Here is a 20,346-nt window from a genome sequence, read left to right as displayed (position 1 = left end):
CCAAACTATGCTTTTATCTTAACCAAATTTACAGCCACACTGACTACAGTGCAGCAACGAAGTTTACCTATCAAAAAACATACCATATATACTTATCCAACTTTCCTAGCACCTACCTGGGAGGGAGCAACATCCATTTTGAAGTACTTTTGAACAACATTTATTAAGTCATTGAACGTACTTAAAATTTCTGCAAAATTTCATATGATAGTGCATACGAATGTTTATTTGAAAATCTACTAGTGTATAGCCAGTTTTACTATCAAAACTCTCAAAACATTTTTAGGACATTATTTTATTGGTCCTAACTCCTGTAATAATAGCACTCTTATTCAGTAATTACTAGATTCTTGTGTCAATGATACATACTATTGTGGTGTTTGAAATGATCTGCTTTGACTCTCCAGTATCAACATTGATGAGAATTAAATTATTTTCTCTTGAACGGTGAAGATATTCATTATCTGAGAAACAAAACACAAATATTAATTTGGTGTATTACATAGGTACATAGTTAGTCGGGTTGCAAAAGGAGACACTCTTTTTTTTTTTTTTAATTGGTTGAACTAGATGGACTTCTTGGTGTCTTTTTTCAACCAGACTATGTAACTTTGAAAGTCCCATCTAGTTCAACCAATAGAACAAAATAAATAAATAGAAAACCTAAATATACAGAACCCTATACCCACAGTTGATCCAGAAGAAGACAACCCCCCCCCCCCCCCCCAATATAGCATGGTGAGAACACAAGTCGCATGACATGTCAAACTCAATGTTTTCCTATGAGAGCCGTTTTAACTGATCTGATACAAGTCGTTCCAAGGTTCCTGCACTACTTTGGTCTGACTTTGATACAATTTCAATGCCATACGGTGTAAAAAGTCACATTAAGTCGGATCAAAGTCAGACTGAAGTTGCAAAGGCCAAAGGGCAAAGTTAGTTTAATATCGGAGCAGTGTGAACCTGGGCTTAAAGCGGAGTTCTGGCCTCGGAAAAGTTTTTTAGAAAAAAATACCCCCCGGGACAGTCAGAGCTAGCGCATTCCACAATGGATAGCCTCTGAACTGTCCCAGGTCGCATTTACCTTTTAGAAGAAATACTTACTTTGAAAATTTCTTGTCCAGCGCTGCCATCCCAGGTTTGGGCAGCTGAAGCCGGAGCGTCCTCTTCCGTGTCTTTTTCATCCCAGAATGCCCTGCAACGGCCCTGCTCATCACTTCCGGGGCAGGCTCGTCATCCCTGCACAGCTTCTGGGCATGCCCAGAAGCTGTTTAGCAGGGAATGACGTGCCTGCACCGGAACTGACGAGTGGGGCCGGTGCAGGCGCATTGACTCCTGGGAGCAAGGACGTTCAGCTCCCAGGAGTCATCGCAAGCAGGAAGTGGCGGCGCACGTCGCAGAGGAAGGAAGTAGAAGGAAGGTAAGTATACTTTCTTCAAAAACAAGGTAAGTAAACTAAAAAAATTTTTCAGGTTAATGTCAGCAAGGGGATGGCCCAAAGTCATTTTTGAGGCCGAAACTCTGCTTTAAAGGAGAAGCTTGTTTGGCGGTGCTTTTCCTGTGAATATACAGGAGTGCAGTTTGTTCTGAACTCCTGTGACCCATTTTCAGCAGACAGCGGGCTTAATCTCGCTGTCAGCTGATGTCGCAGAGCCAGCCCAGGCTGTGGAAAGATCGTGGCAATATTGTCATGGATTTGCCCACAACCCTAGGGTGGCACCTGGTTCAGCCTCTCAGCCTGAGCTGACCACTCCCGCCGCCTCCACAGCCCAGTGCTCCAGTGAGTGCAGGGGGGGGGGGGGCAGAGCAGAGAGCCAGTGACTGACAGTCACACAGTCTCAATAGCTCTCTGCTCAGGGAGCTCTGAGAACTGAGACTGAGAGATTGGCAGGGTTTTGAAGCTGAGGGGGGGCGATGCTTTATCTACCTATAGTAGGTGAGTATTATTTGAACAGAAATATAAATCCCATACTTCTCGTTTAAGGAGGAAAATTGGCTGAAAATAAAAAGACACGAGGACGCAGAGACTAAATGAAAAGTCAGCACTTCCTCCGTGGTAAACAACGTCCACAATAAATTAAAGTTTTAATAAGAAAGTGACAACCCATCCCTTTCCCCCGCATTGTGGTGTCATTGTACACCTTCCTATTATTGCAATTACAGAGCAAATCTGAGTGTCATTAATCTCAAATCAGTAGATTGTGTATTCATTATCGGGGTTTGTCTCTTCACATTTATGTAATGCATATGTGGCGTAACCATATTCACTTGAATAGGTCGCGTTGGGTGGCGGAACTGCCTGTCAATTGCAAAAGGGAGTATCATTTTTGTCATAGCATGTGCACAATCCCGTCTATCTGCCTTTGCACCGGAAGGCTGCTTTCACACTGCTCCACTGAAAAAACGCATTTCCGGTGCGTTTACCCAGCATGCACCTGTGACTAAGAAAAAGACAACGCTGGTGCTTTTTTTTAATGTGTTTTTAGTGTGTATCTTTTCCATTTCAATGGGGACCTGCATTTTTGGTGCAGTTTTGACTTCAAAATGCACTGCACCTGCAGCACAGTGGTGTGAAGAGTCCCATAGGATTTAAAGGGAAACATTTTCCTGAATTGTTTTAGCAAGGCAAAAACACAGCTAAAACACATAAGAGTGATAGGGTCCTAAAGGGGGCAGTTGGGGGGGCGCAGTAGAAACTTGACTTACCTCTTATTTTTACTGCTCCCTGACCTCAAGTGTAGACAAGCCAAAAATATTTATAGCCAAACTTTTTTTTTTCCTTTTACTTCCTGTTGCATCTCCAGGACAGGAAGTGAAAAGAAGTTCAACCAACAGGGACACAGCTAGAAAATAAACTGACTGAGGTTAAACTCTTCTTGGTTATAGCTACGATTTAAATTCTGTAATGCTGTCAAAGGGTAAATCCAATTAAATAAAAAAAAACAAAAAAAAAAAAAAAACAGGGCAACGGCAATCTACAGAAAAGCTCCAGCAGAGGTATCCTTCATTCTTTTTTTTTTTTTTTTTATTGAGTTTTTTACAGGTTATTCCACTGTTATTCTTTTTCAATGCTGTACATGTTAGAAGATAATATATTTCTATAAAAATACTCATGTCATTGTAGGTTCAGTTGTACATACTGTAGGTGATCTTTTATGTGGATATTAGCATTTACATTACCTGAAATCCATCTCAGGCTGTAGGATTTTGTCCGTAGTTGATCACCAAAATAATCGCCCAGTGTGTACGTTCTACGAGGATCTGGCTTTTTTTCTTCTGGGGTAGTAAAGGAAAAAAAATATTAGTTTCAAGAATAAGTAATCCTAAAGGTACAAGAAGAGAATATAATAGTAGATTCTTTCCATAGGGGCGCACCCCAAAGCTCAAACACGTATGTAGCCGGGTGCAGACTACCATTATCTGACACTGCAGACTTACTTTCTGCTCTCAGATTGTCTCTATGAACCCCTAGTGTTGGTCTCAGGTTTTATGCATCATACTCTTGAGACTGGGAGAAAGGTATCTTGGGAACTGTAGTTTTCTACAAGGATAATACTGCACTGCTGAACTGTTTAACCACTTTAGGACTGGAAGATTTGACCCCCTTCCTGACCAGGACCTATTTTGCGATTCAGCACTGCGTTAATTTAATGGACAATTGCGCGGTTGTGCGACACTGTACCCAAATAAAATTGACATCCTTTTTTTTCCCCACAAATAGAGCTTTCTTTTGGTGGTATTTGATCACCTGTGCAATTTTTTATTTATGCGCTATAAACAAAAAAAGGGACAATTTTGAAAAAAAAAAAAACAATATTTTTCATATTCTGCTATGTAACATTCCCCCCCCCCCCCCAAAAAAAAAAAAAAAATTAAAAATCAAAATTTTTAACATCTTAGGCCAATTTGTTTTCTGCTACACATTTTTGTTAAAAAAAAATCGCAATAAGCGTATTTTGATTGGTTTGCGCAAAAGTTATCGCGTTTACTATCTACGGGAAAGATTTATGTAATTTTTATTGTTTTTTTTTTTTACTAGTAATGGCGGCGATCTGCAATTTTTTTGCGGGGCTGCGACATTGCGGCAGACAGATCGGACCCCTAACTGACATTTTTGACAATTTTGGGGGGACCAGTGAAATATGCACTGTTACTGTAATAATGACACTGGCATGGAAGGGTTAACCCTATGGGTGATCAAAGTGTTAAATGTATGCCTCATGCTTACTGACATGTGTGGGGGGGGGTGGGGGTTCTGTGACACAGACAGAGATCGCAGGTTCAGCTATGCTGAATTCTGTGATCTCTCCCTGTCTGTCACTGAGAAGACCTGCCTGCTTTGTTTACATAAGCAGGCGGGTCTTCTCACACTTTACCCGACAATCGGGGAAGAGAGGCAGTGATCGCCACCTCTCCTCCTCCGGTCCGACTGCCGCTGTGTCTAAACACAGTGGGAGCGAGCCTCCGGCTGCATCGCGGACATCCCTGCAGTATCGCTGATTGAGTGGAGTCAGTGGGATTCACTTAGACAGCAAAGCGCAGCCATCTCAGTGTCTCAGAGCGTGGAGAGCTGCAGCTGCCTGTTCTTCCAGAACTCATAAGAGGGACATCAGGATTGGTGAAAGAGCACCTGCTCAGAGTCCAGTTACCAGTTTCTACAGTTTCTCTTAGACACTGAACACAGACACTCTACATCTGGATCAGTTAGTGGATCATTGATAACCAGAACCAGCTATTCTGCATTGCCTGTCTCACACTGTGCTACACAGGGGAATCATTTGTTCTTTGAGCTCCAACTGCCGGTGAAGATCTTAGCAAGGCCTTGTAAATTTAACATTGCTATATCATTGCTCCTAAAGGGGACACGTTACTGGTATTTAAATTACCTCATCTCTCATTAGAATACAGGTATTATAGACCGGCCCGGGGTTCCCATTTAGAAAAAGAGTTTTCTACAGCAATTTATAGCTTTTTGAGAAATCCATTCACTTACTGCAAGATACTGTGCACATTTGGTGTATTTACTGGTTATTATAATTGGTTATTCACTGTTCTTTAGTGTTATTTCAACTGAGCCCTGGCTGTTTATCCAGAGCCTAGTTGATTAATACTCTTTTTAAGCCCGATGCCCCGTAAAAAGGTTGCACTGCTTCTGCCACAGACATGTCTGCCACAGACATGACTGGTGCGCATTAATGCAGGAACAGGAAGGGGCCATCCCCAAACTGTACCCAAAAATGTGGGAGCATGAAATTGTCCAAAATGTCCTGGTATGCTGACGTCTTAAGGGTTCCCTTCACTGGAACTAAGGGGCCAAGCCAAACCCCTGAAAAACAACCCCACACCATAACCTCCCCCTCCACTTTGGACCAGTGCACAAAGCAAGGTCCATAAAGACATGGATGAGTGAGTTTGGGGTGGAGGAACTAGACTGGCCTGCACAGAGTCCTGACCTCAACCCGATAGAATACCTTCAGGAGGAATTGGAGCACAGACTGCAAGCCAGGCCTTCTCTCGAACATCATTGCCTAACCTCACAAATGCACTTCTGGAAGAATGGTGAAACATTCCCATAGACACACTCCTAAACCTTGTGGAAGCCATTTTAACTGTGGCAGCTGAAGCTGCTGCCTGTTCACTTCCTGGATTTACACACACACACACACACACACAGATACACTCCCACCACTGCTTGCCTGCACATTTCTCCTCTTTCGATGAATGCTCATGAATCACTGCAATATCCTGTTTTTTCTGCCCTCATCCAGCCCCCTCCAGCTCTGCAGATCTCCTTGGCTCTCCCATGACTTACCCCTCCTCCCTTGCTGGCAAACTCTCACGAGAAAGAGAGAGAGAGCTGTGCATGGTGTCATTAGCCTAGGCTTTTTACCAGACAAGAAAGAGGAAGTGGGCTGTATAAGGTATTTATTAGCAGAAAAAAAATGTTTTACTATCCAAAGTTAAAACAACATGGGCAGAAGATTTAATAAATGGCAAGATGAAAAAAATGACTGAAGAGCCGCTTTAAGAAATCCAGCTTTTGCAACAATTCACCAGTGCCAGAGTTGATAATTTTGCGGTAAGGTCAGTTTTGCCAATATCACTCAGCTTATCTCTACACACAAAACATTGAAGACATTAGACGAGCACAATACCCCAAAAACTAGCTTCAGGAGTAGATGGATGACCACACATTGGTATACAGAAAGGCCAGACGCTTTATTGAAATGATCCAATAATCCAAACGCTACTCTATAAACTAGCATTTGCACAAAAAGAGGTCAGCATATTTCTCTGACCACAAGTTTTCTTCACAGAGCGACTAAGTAATATACATACTTTTTATAGGCTTGTCTCTGTAAAAGAGGTTATAAAAACATCCATAGATAACTATGAACATTTCAGAAAGTTCCTCAAACCAGATCCTGAAACCAACACACACACTTCCTGCCCAGTTATCCCATAGAAAAAAATGACCAACTCTCCTTTTGTGGCTTCCTGATGCTTCCAGTGCATGGATCTTAAATATCTAAGTATTTTTTTTGCATAACTCCGGCATACACCATTTTAAATTTCATTAGCTGTCTTACATAATGCTTGAAGAGTAATTTACAAGTGTAGTGTGGCTTTTTAAAGTAACACAAAACAATATCCCCATTCTCCAAAATGAATCTATTCACACCCACTACTTGAAGCAATTTTTTTTATCAAATTCCTGATATGTTCCTGCTGTACCATGTACTTGTATGAGAAAGTATCCTGTTCTCTTTGTATTGCTTCCTTTATGTGAAATCCCTGGTGTTCCTGCCAGTCCCTCTGCTTTCCTATGCAGGAAAACCCCTTTAGGGCAAACATAGGAAGAAAACTCTTCAGTTCTGTCGAGTCCATCAAATCATAGAATTGACGCGCACTAAAAAGGCCATTTTACAATATACGTCAAATAAGTGGAGTGATATACATTGATTATTCATACACACGTGTTTTTATGTTCATGTTGACAACATACATAAAGAGGTATAGTTTGCTTCTGGTCATTATCATCTGCATATGTCGTGTTTATCCAGAATATATCAAAGGTTTTCATCTTGAAATGATTTACCTTTTACAGCAGCCAAGAACAGCTGGTTCCATGAGCTGGGGATATACAGCTGGGGAAAATTTCAATACCATAACTTTCAATCTACGTAATTAATAAGCTAGTCCAGGCTTCCTCTACGTAGCACTTTCTTAAGGCCCTGTTCACAACTGAGCATTTTTCAGCGCATAAAACGCTCATCTCTGAAGTTCCAAAACACCCAAAAAGCAACCATTCATTTCATTGGCCCCTGTTCACATATGAGCTTTTTGTCACCTGAAGCAAAATGCCTGAAGCTCAAAAAAGTACATGAGCTTCTTTTTTGGCAGATTACAATTGTTTTTGGTCAGATGTCAATGCCTGAAAAACGCTTGGGTGTGAATGGAGCCTAGGGATGCCACAGTATTGCTAGTTCCCCTGTAATATACATTCCTTAGCATCCAATTTTTCCAATTTCAGACCAAAATCCTTCTGTCTCTCCTTCATGCTCAGCAGCCTTCCATTTGATTTGCTTTCAGATATATACACCGATCCGCCATAACATTTTGACCACCCACCTAATATTGAGTATGGCCCCCTTTTGCTAAAACAGCTCTGACCCATTGAGGCATGGACACCAAAGTAACATCCACATGAATGGCTGGACCCAACGTTACCCAGCAGAACATTGCCCAAAGCATCACACTGTCTCTGCCGACTTGCCTTCTTATACGGCACCCAGGTGCTATCTCTTTCCCAGGTAAGTGATACACACGCACCTGGCCATCCACATGATGTAAAAGAAAACGTGATTCATCAGACCAGGCCACCTTCTTTCATTGCTCCATAGTCCAGTTCTGATATTAATGTAACCATTGTAGAAGCCTTTGGCTGTGGACTTGGGTCACCATGGGCTTCACAGCCCCACACACAACAAACTGCCTTTTTGTTTTTAGCTTTCATCACTATAACTCCATGGACAACATGTTCACTTGCTGCCTTATACAGTATATCAAGATATTCCCTTTACTTGCTTTACTTGTCAGTAGTCATAATGTTATGGCTGATCAATGTATATCACATAGTTCACAGCTACAACTGGGCCCTATGTAGGCCCAGGGGCCCTTCATACTAAAGCATTCTGCTGAAGTGCATTAATGCATGAGTTAAGGTGCACTGCATTAAGACAGCCCATTTAAAATAAATGTGTAGACAGGTGCAACCTGTATTCTCCATTACAGGTAGCGGCAATGAAGGTGGGGGAGGAAGCTGAGAGGAACTTGGTTGCTCTATGATTTCCTCAGTCACAGGGAGGCAGCTACTGGATTGGATGCTGGTGCCTCATGTGACTCTGACAGCCATCTTGGGTCAGGCAGAGTCTATTTATGACTCCCAGGCTTGGCGGGCTTTTGTGAAGTGCCTTACATAGGTAAAGGAACCGTGTCTGTCAGGGACAGTACTAAAGACAGGGAAAGGTTCTAAAGGAGTAGGGACAGTGCAGGGACTACGTCTACCTTCCAAAAAGCCTTCCTGTTTGGATGTGGACTGGCCAGGCCACATTCCCCTCGTCCGTGGAAGATGCTGTTGGCATCTTCCATATTGCATCTTGTGGGTCCACTGCTGTCTCAGTGGCTTCGATTAGATTTGCTCCCTGCTTGGCCTGTTGCACTTGCTGAACTGTTCTTCAATACACTTTTACTGCTTACCCACCACACAACTCTGCATCTAACCCACAAATGCCAACCTAACTTAACAGATAAAAGTCTGCAATTATCTATATCTATTTGTAGATGGCCATTACTGACCATTTTTAACCACTTTAGAACCGCTCACAGTAATACTACTGCGGCAGAGTGGTTCGTTATCGTCCAGCGACGTAGTATTAACGTAGTTGGACACTCCCCCTTCTGGGCGGCGCTTGCGGGCCGCCGGAGGCTCGCTCCCGCTGTTTTCATTCACAGCGGGAGTCGGGCCAGGGGAGGAGCAGCGGCGATCGCCGCTGCTCTTACCCGATCGTCAGGGATCGAGTCTGGAGATCCGCCCCCTGTGTGTAAACACAGCGGGCGGATCTCCATAGTGACAGGGAGTGACAGATCGGACTGTTCAGCATAGCTGGACATCCGATCTGTCCATGACTCACTCAGTCACCTCCCCCCCTACACGTCAGTAAGCACCAGGCATACATTAACCCCTCCCTCTCCAATAAAATTAACCCCTTCCCTGCCAGTGTCATTTTTACAGTAACAGTGCATATATATAGCACTGATTACTGCAGTAATGTCACTGGTACCCCCAAAAGTGTCAAAAATGTCAGTCAAGGGTCCGATCTGTCCGCCGCAATGTCGCAGTCCCGCAAAAAAAAATCGCAGATCGCGGCCATTACGCGTTAAAAAAAAAACACCAAAAATTACAGAAATCTTTCCCTTTGTTACTAAACGCAATAACTTTTGCGCAAACCAATCAAAATACGCTTATTGCGATTTTTTTTACCAAACATATGTAGCATAAAACAAATTGGCCAAAAATTTTAAAAAAAATTGGTTTTTACATCTTTTTTGGGGGGAATTTCATATAAAAAAATGTTAAAAATATTGTTATTTTTTCAAAATAAACGCTCTTTTTTTGTTTATAGCACAAAAAGTAAAAATCGCATAGGTGATCAAATACCACCAAAAGAAAGCTCTGTTTGTGGGAAAAAAAGGACGTAAATTTTGTTTGGGTACGGCGTCGCACGACCGCTCAATTGTCAGTTGAAGTCGCACAGCGCCGAATCGCAAAAAGTGGCCTGGACGGAAGACAGCAAAATCCTCCGGTGGTAAAGTGGTTAAAGGAGCCTGTGTTGCCTTTTTTATGATATGGATGATGTTCCTCTTTAAATATGAGTGCTAAGAAACATGTATGTATTTAGTTATCAAAAGATGTTATAAGAAGCCTGAGAAAAAAAATAGCATAAGCTGCTATTGCTAACCACTCCTTCTGAAGGCACTATCTGCCTTGGTTGTTGTATTCATTTAGTGGCATGATAATATTTCACTTAGAGAAAATATGCAGGTAACTGATTGAAGAAGGACTGATAGCACTGGATCAACATGCAGCAAATTGGAATTTTCAGGAGGTTGTCACCATTGATAAAGTGGAATGCTGTCTCAGCCCTTCTTTAACTTTTGGGCGAACTTCCCTTATTATTTCCTAAATTGGCAGTTGGGCTAGGACTCGATATCTTCCTCTGCATTCCGTTGTATGTTGGAAATCAGATGTGGACATCTGTGCAATGTGTAAATAGCTTACTTCATGTGTATCAAAACCAGTAACATATTCCTATGATATTGAAATGAAAAAGATAATTCACAAGCCAAGTTACTGAACACAAAGTTAGACCAAACAACATTATCTGTATTATCTTTGGATATACACAAGAACTGTCCTTTTTTTTTGTTAGAACATTGGAGGAGTGCTGAAACTACGTCTTGCATTTTTTGTTTTGTTGCTCGGAAGGTCTCCCTGTTCTACAAGTGCAACCCTGACGCCTACCCAAAAAACAATGCGTGTTTTCATTAAATGAACTGAGATCATGTACACATGTGTGACACATGACACCTGCTGCGTGTAACCAGCTGCTGTGTTTAATTAAATAACTTTTTGTCAACTCTGCCATCTGCTAACTTAGCTGACCTGTAAGGATTTATACAAAGCCTTATAAACACTTCAATCCTAAAGGGTTTCTCCTCTTTTGTTAAAATTTAAGATTAATGCAAAATATATCTTTCATTTGGTTTTCTAAAGCACTGTGTGTATTAAAAAAAAAAAAAAAAAGGACTTAAAAACAATCCTACCTACTACACCCCCCTCCAACAATTTCCCTAATATAAAATTGTATGGGAACCACCTTTAGTTTACAGCACAGGTGTCAAACACAAGGCCCGCGGGCCGAATCCGGCCCTCCAGGCCATTTTATGTGGCCCTCACACCTCTCCTGTGGCTGCAGGAGAGCTCCAGTCCTCCTCCAGACCTTATAGTTTCTGCTTTCCAGCAATGCCTCCAGCTTCTTCCCAGCAGCACCACAAGGTAAGGGGGGTGCACTGTGATGTAAGGGGGGGTGAGGGACTCAACTTTTGATGGTGGAGAGGCTCTTGACGTCTTATGTAAGGGTATGGGATGCTCTTGACATATAGTCTTACAGATACAACCGGCTCTTTTGAGGGCAATCATAATGCTGATGCTGCCCGCGATTAAATTTAGTTTGACACCCCTGGTTTACAGGAAGGATGGCCATACAGCAGAGGGAAAGCTTTCTCTAGGCAGTGATCAAGTTATGGAAGAGCAGAAATTTTTCTATAGATGCTTTTCCACAAGTATGTCAAGCTGCAGCTTTTTAGAGTCATGAATCTCTTGGGTCACACTCGCGTGACTCTATAGGGTTAATTTACCAAAACGAAAGAGTGCAAAATCTGGTGCAGCTCTGCATAGAAACCAATCAGCTTCCAGGTTTTTTTGTTGTCAAAGCCTAATTGAACAAGCTGAAGTTAGAAGCTGATTGGCTACCATACTCACCTGATTTTGCACTTTACAGAACAGTTTTGGTAAATGAACCCCTATGTGTTTTTCTTTATTATGGATAGGACCTCACTAGGCCTCATTGGAGCTAAGCCTAGCCATAGTGCCTCTCAAGATTTTCATGGACAGAACCTCACTAGGACATCACTTGGTTAAGTGCGTCTGTTCAATGAACAGGGAAGACTTTGGAAATCCTAGTAGCAGGGCCGCTGATAGGGGGGGGGGCACCAGCCCTCTTGTAGGGGGCCCGAGCACACAGGGGGGCCCACACAGAGAGTGGGATTAGTGATGAACAACAAATACAGAAATCTTCCTCCAGCACCTGAATCTGATCTGTCCCTCTCCCTGCTATCAGCTTTTATCTGTTGAGAAAGAGACAGTTGTCCCTCAGTAATCCCCCTCCCTTGCGTGTGCCACCCTCCCAGCACTTATCTCTGCTCAGGAGTTTACTTGTAAATTGTAACTTTGTTTCTCTCTCTCTCTCGGTCTCTCTGATCACTGAGCTCCAACTGCCAGACTGTATATTTTTCTCATCTAGTCTTCTTTTTTATTTAACATAGTTTTTTTTAGATTTAGCAGGAATTATGCGAGTTATGTTATATTTGTGTCTGCTAATAGTGATTTTGTTGATCTTTAATATTTTCTTGGGGGGGCCCTGCCAAGTAGTCTGTACGGGGCCCTGCGATTTTTAAAGGCAGCCCTGCCTAGTAGTATCTAGTAGTAGGCCTCATGGAGCTAAGCCTAGCCCTAGTGCCTCTCAAGATTTTCATGGACAGAACCGCACTAGGACATCATTTAGCAAAAGTGTGTCGGTTCATAAATGTTGGCATGAATAGCCCATATATGACAATAATATAAAGTACCAAAAATAGGAAAGGTCATTAAGGATTCTAGCCATCTATCCCTTAGTACCTCATTCTGGATATGCGATGAACCAAAATATAAATTAATGAGACATTTAAGGTACAGCAACAGTACAAATTGTTGAAGTATTGTGTAGCAATACCTCCGTAAAAAATAATAGGTCCCTTGCTCTTTTGCCTCTACCTCAAAAGGAATCCTCTGACACACTGGGTTAAGTGTAAGGATATGCAAAGACACAAAAACTCACTAAAAGTAGTACTTGGCAGTCAGCAGTCACTTTGTCAAAGAAAAAGGCATTAGGCAAGCCAGTAAAGCCACATAATATATTGTCACTAGGCAAAGTTAAAAACAAAGCAAGCAGGGTTGAAGTGAAACTTATGGAAACACTACTAGGATACAAAACATCGGGTATTAAGGACTAAGTATTACACTAAGATCAGCATAAACAGTAACAACCCCACCATTAGGGCAGTAATGATGTGTAAACTGCCAAAGGCAAGACTATAGTGCCAGAGTGCATCAAAAGGTACTTATGCTAGGCCTAGACTGTCTGATATTTATGGTCCACAGTAAATTAGTAGCAATGGGAGGGGAAATCTGGGATGGAAGGGGGAGATTTAACGAGAGGGGCAGTCCTTTAAGTGGTTCTTCTGCCGGCTATTGTTGGGGTCCTTTTAGAAGCATTTGTGCACTTATTAGTAGTCCCATACAAACTATCATGCAGTGTAGTATGGTAAAGATGCAACAACTAAGGTAAAGATGCAGTGTTCGAAGTATAAATGAAGAGTAGGTAGGGCACAGATGTGGTATGCTTAATGTCCTAAAAATTAAACAAATGTGACTAACAATAAAGTGTAAAGTAATGTTTGATGTGGTTTCAATTTCACATCCAATTGTGCTCCCAGAACTCAAAGAAAAATGTGATGCTACGCTGGGGATACTGCGGGGGAGGAGAGGGAGAGGGAGGCGGAGGAGGGGGTAGATGGACATATGCACTGAGGAGAGTAGCAATGACAGAAGCACATATTCAGACCATGCTTTTATAGCTCAGCACCCATAATAAATGTGGTCAGCTCTCAGAGGGGAAGTCAGGACCAGGCAGGATCAACCAGGTATTGTAAGATAGAAGGGGCAATTTAAAAATCAAAAGCACTATGCTACAGCTTGTACCTTAAAGGGACAGGGGCATCATTTTTTTTTATTTTGGGGTAACAAATACTTTAAAAGTGAAAAAATGTGCATACAAAACACAAAACTACTGAGGTAATGACAAAACTATACCAAACCATATAGAACTCTATTCAAATATAAACATAATATTCATATCCTTCACATTAGTGATATAATCACAATCATATATATTCGAATATTTGGTAAATAGTCTCTCTTTAATTTTCAAAATATCAGTGATAACGGATAAGTGCCCTTCTTCAGTGATTAGATAACACCCACACCAAACCTATTTACGGTTGTGTGTCTATCAATAAAATACTTGAACCACTTCTGTGCTCACAGAGCTCTCACCTCCAGATAGATGTAATGGTGCATAAATATATTGATCCACAAGGGTATCATCAATTTCAATGTCATCCAACGTATCCTGCAAACTAAGGGCTCTCCTAAATCCTAATGTTTCTCCCAGGTTCCAGTGGTAAATGGGGTCAGGCTCCTTTAAAACTCCAAAGCCAATTATGCCTCACTCATGTTTGGGAAATTAAAAGCAAGCCTCCCATAGTATAGTAAATTACAGATAACCACTTTATTTCAAAAAGTAACACTCACAATATAAAAACTTATAAAAGTGCTGTTGAAATCACATAAGGGTACCAGGATGCACTTCCGCATACATCACTTCTGGTCTGCATCTGTCTCTGCTCACGCCCTACGTGTTAAGTCACGGCCATTAAGCATACCACATCTGTGCTGTACCTACTCTTAATTTATACTTTGGACACTGCATCTTTACCGTACCAGTTGCTTCTTTACCAAACTACACTGCATGCTGGTTTATTTGGGACTACAATAAAAATGCTTCTAAAAGGGCCCCAACTATAGCTGGCAGAAGAACCCCTTAAAGGACTGCCCCTCGCTTTAAATCACCGTACACATCCCTCTTTTTCCTACATTAACACATATTTGTCATTCATTAAAGTGAAGCTTGGGCAGCGCATTTACAGTACCATTCAAACATTTACAGTACCATTTTTCAATGCCCTGCTTCTAGTGTCTCAGGTCCTGCTAACAGGATATATAGTGGGCAATGAGTCATCTCACTGGTTCTTGTAGCGGAATGCTTGTGGGGGTGCCTCACTCTCTCACTCTGATGCTTCTGAAGACTTTTGGTGGGAAGCTGCGGGTGGGAGGTCTCTCCAGTCCCTCTGCGGTAATGGCACGGCTCGAACACAGTGATCTGTGTTGTGCAACGAGGGCGTTTCTAACCCTTTCCTCCTGGGCCTCCCAATTGATCTCTTCCAACCCGCAAAGTCCAGCAAAAAGTCTCGCCCCTCCTCCTGCTCCTCTGTGCATTTTGTGAACTGTAGTGTAAAGAGTTCAACAGCCCATTGTATGGCTGTTGTCTCCATCTACAACTCTCATAATTCACCCCACTCTGCATAGAAATCTATGGACTGGATAGACTTTACTCTTCCACTGCTGATAGGAGGGAACAATGCAGCACAACATTAGCATTATACTAGAGAGCAACAGAGGGCATTGTTTCCTTCTCTATGTGGCTGTAGCCCAGCAGCCGACTACATGCATTTAAAAGTATTATTGATTTTTACTCAATACAAAGCATTAAAATATATATATATATATATACAGTGGGTACGGAAAGTATTCAGACCCCCTTAAATTTTTCACTCTTTGTTATATTGCAGCCAGTGGCGTACCTAGAGCATTTGGCACCCGGGGCGGATCCTATATCTGGCACCCCCCACTTTAAAATGTAAAAACACCCGCAAAAATTTGTAATGTCTCCAAGAATATTTATTGCACAAATTTTCCAGCCCCCCTATCACAGTGCCCTTTGCAGTCTGCCCCCCCCCGTCTCTCTAATCACAGTTCCCCCTTTTGCACTCTCTGCCTCCCCTGCACAGTCCTACCTTTGGCATAGACAGATAGCTAATACTATTATCAATGTGTTTAAGTTTGAGTAAGAGATTGGAGACATGCTAAAGGAGATAGTCAGAGACTGAGGACATGATGCAAGAGATGGTAAGAGACTGAGGACATGATACAAGAGATGGTCAGAGACTGAGGACATGATACAAGAGATGGTCAGAGACTGAGGACATGATACAAGAGATGGTCAGAGACTACGGACCCAATACAAGAGAAATCCGAGACTGAGGATATGATACAAGAGATGGTCAGAGACTACGGACGGGATACTAGAGATGGTCAGAGACTGCAGACAACACACAGGAGATGGTCAGAGACTGAGGACATGATACAGGAGATGGTTGGTCAGAGACTGAGGACATGATACAAGAGATGGTCAGAGACTGAGGACATGATACAAGAGATGGTCAGAGACTGAGGACATGATACAAGAGATGGTCAGAGATTGAGGACATGATACAGGAAATGGTCAGAGACTGTGGACATGATACAAGAGATGGTCAGAGACTGAGGACATAAAAACAAGAGATGGTCAGAGACTGAGGACATGATCCAAGAGATGGTCAGAGACTGAGGACACGATCCAAGAGATGGTCAGAGACTGAGGACATGATACAAGAGATGGTTGGTCAGAGACTGAGGACATGATACAAGAGATGGTCAGAGACTGAGGACATGATACAAGAGATGGTCAGAGACTGAGGACATGATACAAGAGATGGTCAGATACTGAGGACATGATACAAGAGATGGTCAGAGACTGAGGACATGATACAAGAGATGGTCAGAGACTACGGACCCAATACAAGAGAAATCCGAGACTGAGGATATGATACAAGAGATGGTCAGAGACTACGGACGGGATACTAGAGATGGTCAGAGACTGCAGACAACACACAGGAGATGGTCAGAGACTAAGGACATGATACAGGAGATGGTTGGTCAGAGACTGAGGACATGATACAAGAGATGGTCAGAGACTGAGGACATGATACAAGAGATGGTCAGAGACTGAGGACATGATACAAGAGATGGTCAGAGATTGAGGACATGATACAGGAGATGGTCAGAGACTGAGGACATGATACAAGAGATGGTCAGAGACTGAGGACATGATACAAGAGATGGTCAGAGACTGAGGACATGATACAAGAGATGGTCAGAGCCTGAGGACATGATCCAAGAGATGGTCAGAGACTGAGGACATGATACAAGAGATGGTCAGAGACTGAGGACATGATACAAGAGATGGTCAGAGACTGCAGACATGATACAAAAGAAGGTCAGAGACTGCAGACATGATAGAAGATAGAAGAGCATTAGGGGGGCCGGAGAGCACAGGGCAAGCAGAGAGCACTGGAGGAGCTGAAGGGCGCGGAGGGGGACTGGAGAGAATTAAGAGGGGTTTGAAAAGCATTGTAGGGGGGTTGGAAGGCGCAGGGGTGGAGAGCACTGGGGGGGACAGGGAAAACCAGGGGGATGGAGAGCATGGGTGGAACTGGAACTCACTGAGGGGGGAGGCAGGGAGCACAGGGGGGTGGAGATCACTGGGGGAGCCAGAGAGCATAGGGGGGAGATGAAAAGCACTGCGGGGAGCTGAAGAGCACTGGGGGGCTAAGGAACGCTGGGGGGGGGGGGGCAAGAGCACTGAGGGGTTAAGAGCAGGGGGAGTGTTAAGAGCAGGGGGGTGTTAAGAGCAGGGGGTGTTTAGAGCACTGGGAAGTGTTTAGAGCACTGGGGGGGTGTTTAGAGCAGGGGGGGAGTTTAGAGCAGGGGGGGGTGTTTAAAGCAAGGGGGTGTTTAGAGCAGGGGGGGTGTTTAGTGCAGGGGGGGGTGTTTAGTGCAGGGGGGTGTTTAGAGCGGGGGGTGTTTAGAGCAGGGGGGGTGTTTAGAGCAGGGGGGGTGTTTAGAGCGGGGGGGTGTTTAGAGCAGGGGGGGTGTTTAGAGCAAGGGGGGGGTGTTTAGAGCAGGGGGGGGGTGTTTAGAGCAGGGGGGGGGGTGTTTAGAGCAGGGGGGGTGTTCAGAGCAAGGGGGGTGTTTAGAGCAGGGGGGGTGTTTAGAGCAGGGGATGTGTTTAGAGCAGGGGGGGTGTTTAGAGCAGGGGGGTGTTTAGAGCAGGGGGGTGCTAAGAGCAAGGGGAGGGGGGGCTGGAGAGCACTAGGGGGCCAGCAAGTTGTATAGGAGAGGGGATGGGACAGCTGCATATAGATGATTTGATCTTTACATATTCCTCCTGCTGCCGCTAACTGACTGCAGGAGGGAGAGGAGAATTGGCCATTCAACGGCAGCAGGAGAAATACGGAAAGATGAATCCCTCTATATCCAGCTGTCCCATCTCCTCTCCAGTCCAGACAGTTACACAGAAGGAGGCTGCTCAGTGCTCACCTTCTTCCCGCCGGCCGCCGCCCCCGCGAGCAGCGCGGACTAAAGGAGCTGCAGCTCCTTCACACTGACTGATATTCCGAGCAGCCTGACACCCCCCAGCGCGTGGCACCCGGGGCGGGCCCCCCGCCCCCCCGTTAGTACGCCACTGATTGCAGCCATTTGCTAAAATCATTTAAGTTCATTCTTCTTCCTCATGAATGTACACATAGCACCCCATACTGACAGAAAAACACAGAATTGTTGACATTGTTGCAGATTTATTAAAAAAGAAAAACTGAAATATCACATGGTCCTAAGTATTCAGACCCTTTGCTGTGACACTCATATATTTAACTCAGGTGCTTTCCATTTCTTCTGATCATCCTTGAGATGGTTCTACGCCTTTATTTGAGTCCAGCTGTGTTTGATTATACTGATTGGACTTGATTAGGAAAGCCACACACCTGTCTATATAAGACCTTCCAGATCACAATGCATGTCAGAGCAAATGAGAATCATGAGGTCAAAGGAACTTCCTGAAGAGCTCAGAGACAGAATTGTGGCAAGGCACAGATCTGGCCAAGGTTACAAAAAGATTTCTGCTGCACTTAAGGTTCCTAAGAGCACAGTGGCCTCCATAACCCTCAAATGGAAGACGTTTGGGACGACCAGAACCCTTCCTAGAGCTGGCCGTCCGGCCAAACTGAGCTATCGGGGGAGAAGAGCCTTGGTGAGAGAGGTAAAGAAGAACCCAAAGATCACTGTGGCTGAGCTCCAGAGATGCAGTCAGGAGATGGGAGAAAGTTGTAGAAAGTCAACCATCACTGCAGCCCTCCACCAGTCGGGGCTTTATGGCAGAGTGGCCCGACGGAAGCATCTCCTCAGTGTAAGACACATGAAAGCCCGCATGGAGTTTGCTAAAAAACACCTGAAGGACTCCAAGATGGTGAGAAATAAGATTCTCTGCTCTGATGAGACCAAAATAGAACTTTTTGGCCTTAATTCTAAGCGGTATGTGTGGAGAAAACCAGGCACTGCTCATCACCTGTCCAATACAGTCCCAACAGTGAAGCATGGTGGTGGCAGCATCATGCTGTGGGGGTGTTTTTCAGCTGCAGGGACAGGACTACTGGTTGCAATCGAGGGAAAGATGAATGTGGCCAAGTACAGGGATATCCTGGACAAAAACCTTCTCCAGAGTGCTCTGGACCTCAGACTGGGCCGAAGGTTTACCTTCCAACAAGACAATGACCCTAAGCACACAGCTAAAATAACGAAGGAGTGGCTTCACAACAACTCCGTGACTGTTCTTGAATGGCCCAGCCAGAGCCCTGACTTAAACCCAATTGAGCATCTCTGGAGAGACCTAAAAATGGCTGTCCACCAACGTTTACCATCCAACCTGACAGAACTGGAGAGGATCTGCAAGAAGGAATGGCAGAGGATCCCCAAATCCAGGTGTGAAAGACTTGTTGCATCTTTCCCAAAAAGACTCCTGGCTGTATTAGATCAAAAGGGGGCTTCTACTAAATACTGAGCAAAGGGTCTGAATACTTAGGACCATGTGATATTTCAGTTTTTCTTTTTTAATAAATCTGCAACAATGTCAACAATTCTGTGTTTTTCTGTCAGTATGGGGTGCTATGTGTACATTCATGAGGAAGAAGAATGAACTTAAATGATTTTAGCAAATGGCTGCAATATAACAAAGAGTGAAAACTTTAAGGGGGTCTGAATACTTTCCGTACCCACTGTGTATATATATATATATATATATATATATATATATATATTTATTTATTATATACACACAATGTTGGATATATTGTATTTCAGTTCATCATGAAGTATATCACTTATAGAATGTTGCACAGACTGAGGTGGTAAAAGTATTTTGCTAACATAAAGCAAACCAAAATTGCATTGCTGTATTGCTTTTTTTAGCAGTTTATATTGCATGGGGCTCAGACACATCAGCAAATGAATACAAGTGACTATTTACGAGGGTATCATGGTGTAGTAGAGAATACAATGCAACACTTGTTTTTTTTTTTTGTCAACAATGCACCTCTGTGCTCTGTTCCAATTAATGTAACAGAAAACTATAATAATAGACTTACTGTTAAACACTGGACTTCGACCTTCTTACATTATAGGATGACATTATCACCTGTTTAGGATTCTCCAGGCTCCAGGAAAGTGACTCCTAAGTTACAGACTCTTAAAACTAAATTCTGGGCTGGTATACAATTTAACCATGTAGTGACCTCCCCCCACACACACATATACACACTGAAAGGGTTAAATCATTGTTTTGCCTAAGGCTGGGTATACACAAAGGTTTTTTTTTGTTGTTGGGGGGGGGGGGGGTTGTTATTGTTTAACCA

The 20,346-nt window shown here is 43.4% G+C and overlaps 1 protein-coding gene across 1 annotated transcript in view; it reads right to left on the bottom strand.

The window, feature by feature from the left end:
• LOC309558737 (dipeptidyl peptidase 4-like) overlaps window positions 1–20,346 on the bottom strand; it is a gene marked incomplete at its 5' end in the record, with an annotated part of 178,779 nt that overhangs the window by 81,306 nt on the left and 77,127 nt on the right. Inside the window, 2 exons of the mRNA XM_082261785.1 lie at window positions 370–464; window positions 3,181–3,276. Coding sequence (XP_082117911.1) covers window positions 370–464; window positions 3,181–3,276 — 191 coding nt within the window. The remainder of the gene's footprint in view (window positions 1–369; window positions 465–3,180; window positions 3,277–20,346) is intronic.

The sequence above is a fragment of the Pelophylax lessonae genome (assembly GCF_965119305.1).
Source record: "Pelophylax lessonae genome assembly, chromosome: 6".
NCBI classification, from domain to species: Eukaryota; Metazoa; Chordata; class Amphibia; order Anura; family Ranidae; genus Pelophylax; species Pelophylax lessonae.
Note: the sequence above shows the minus strand (reverse complement) of the source record. Positions and strands in the feature narration are given on the sequence as shown.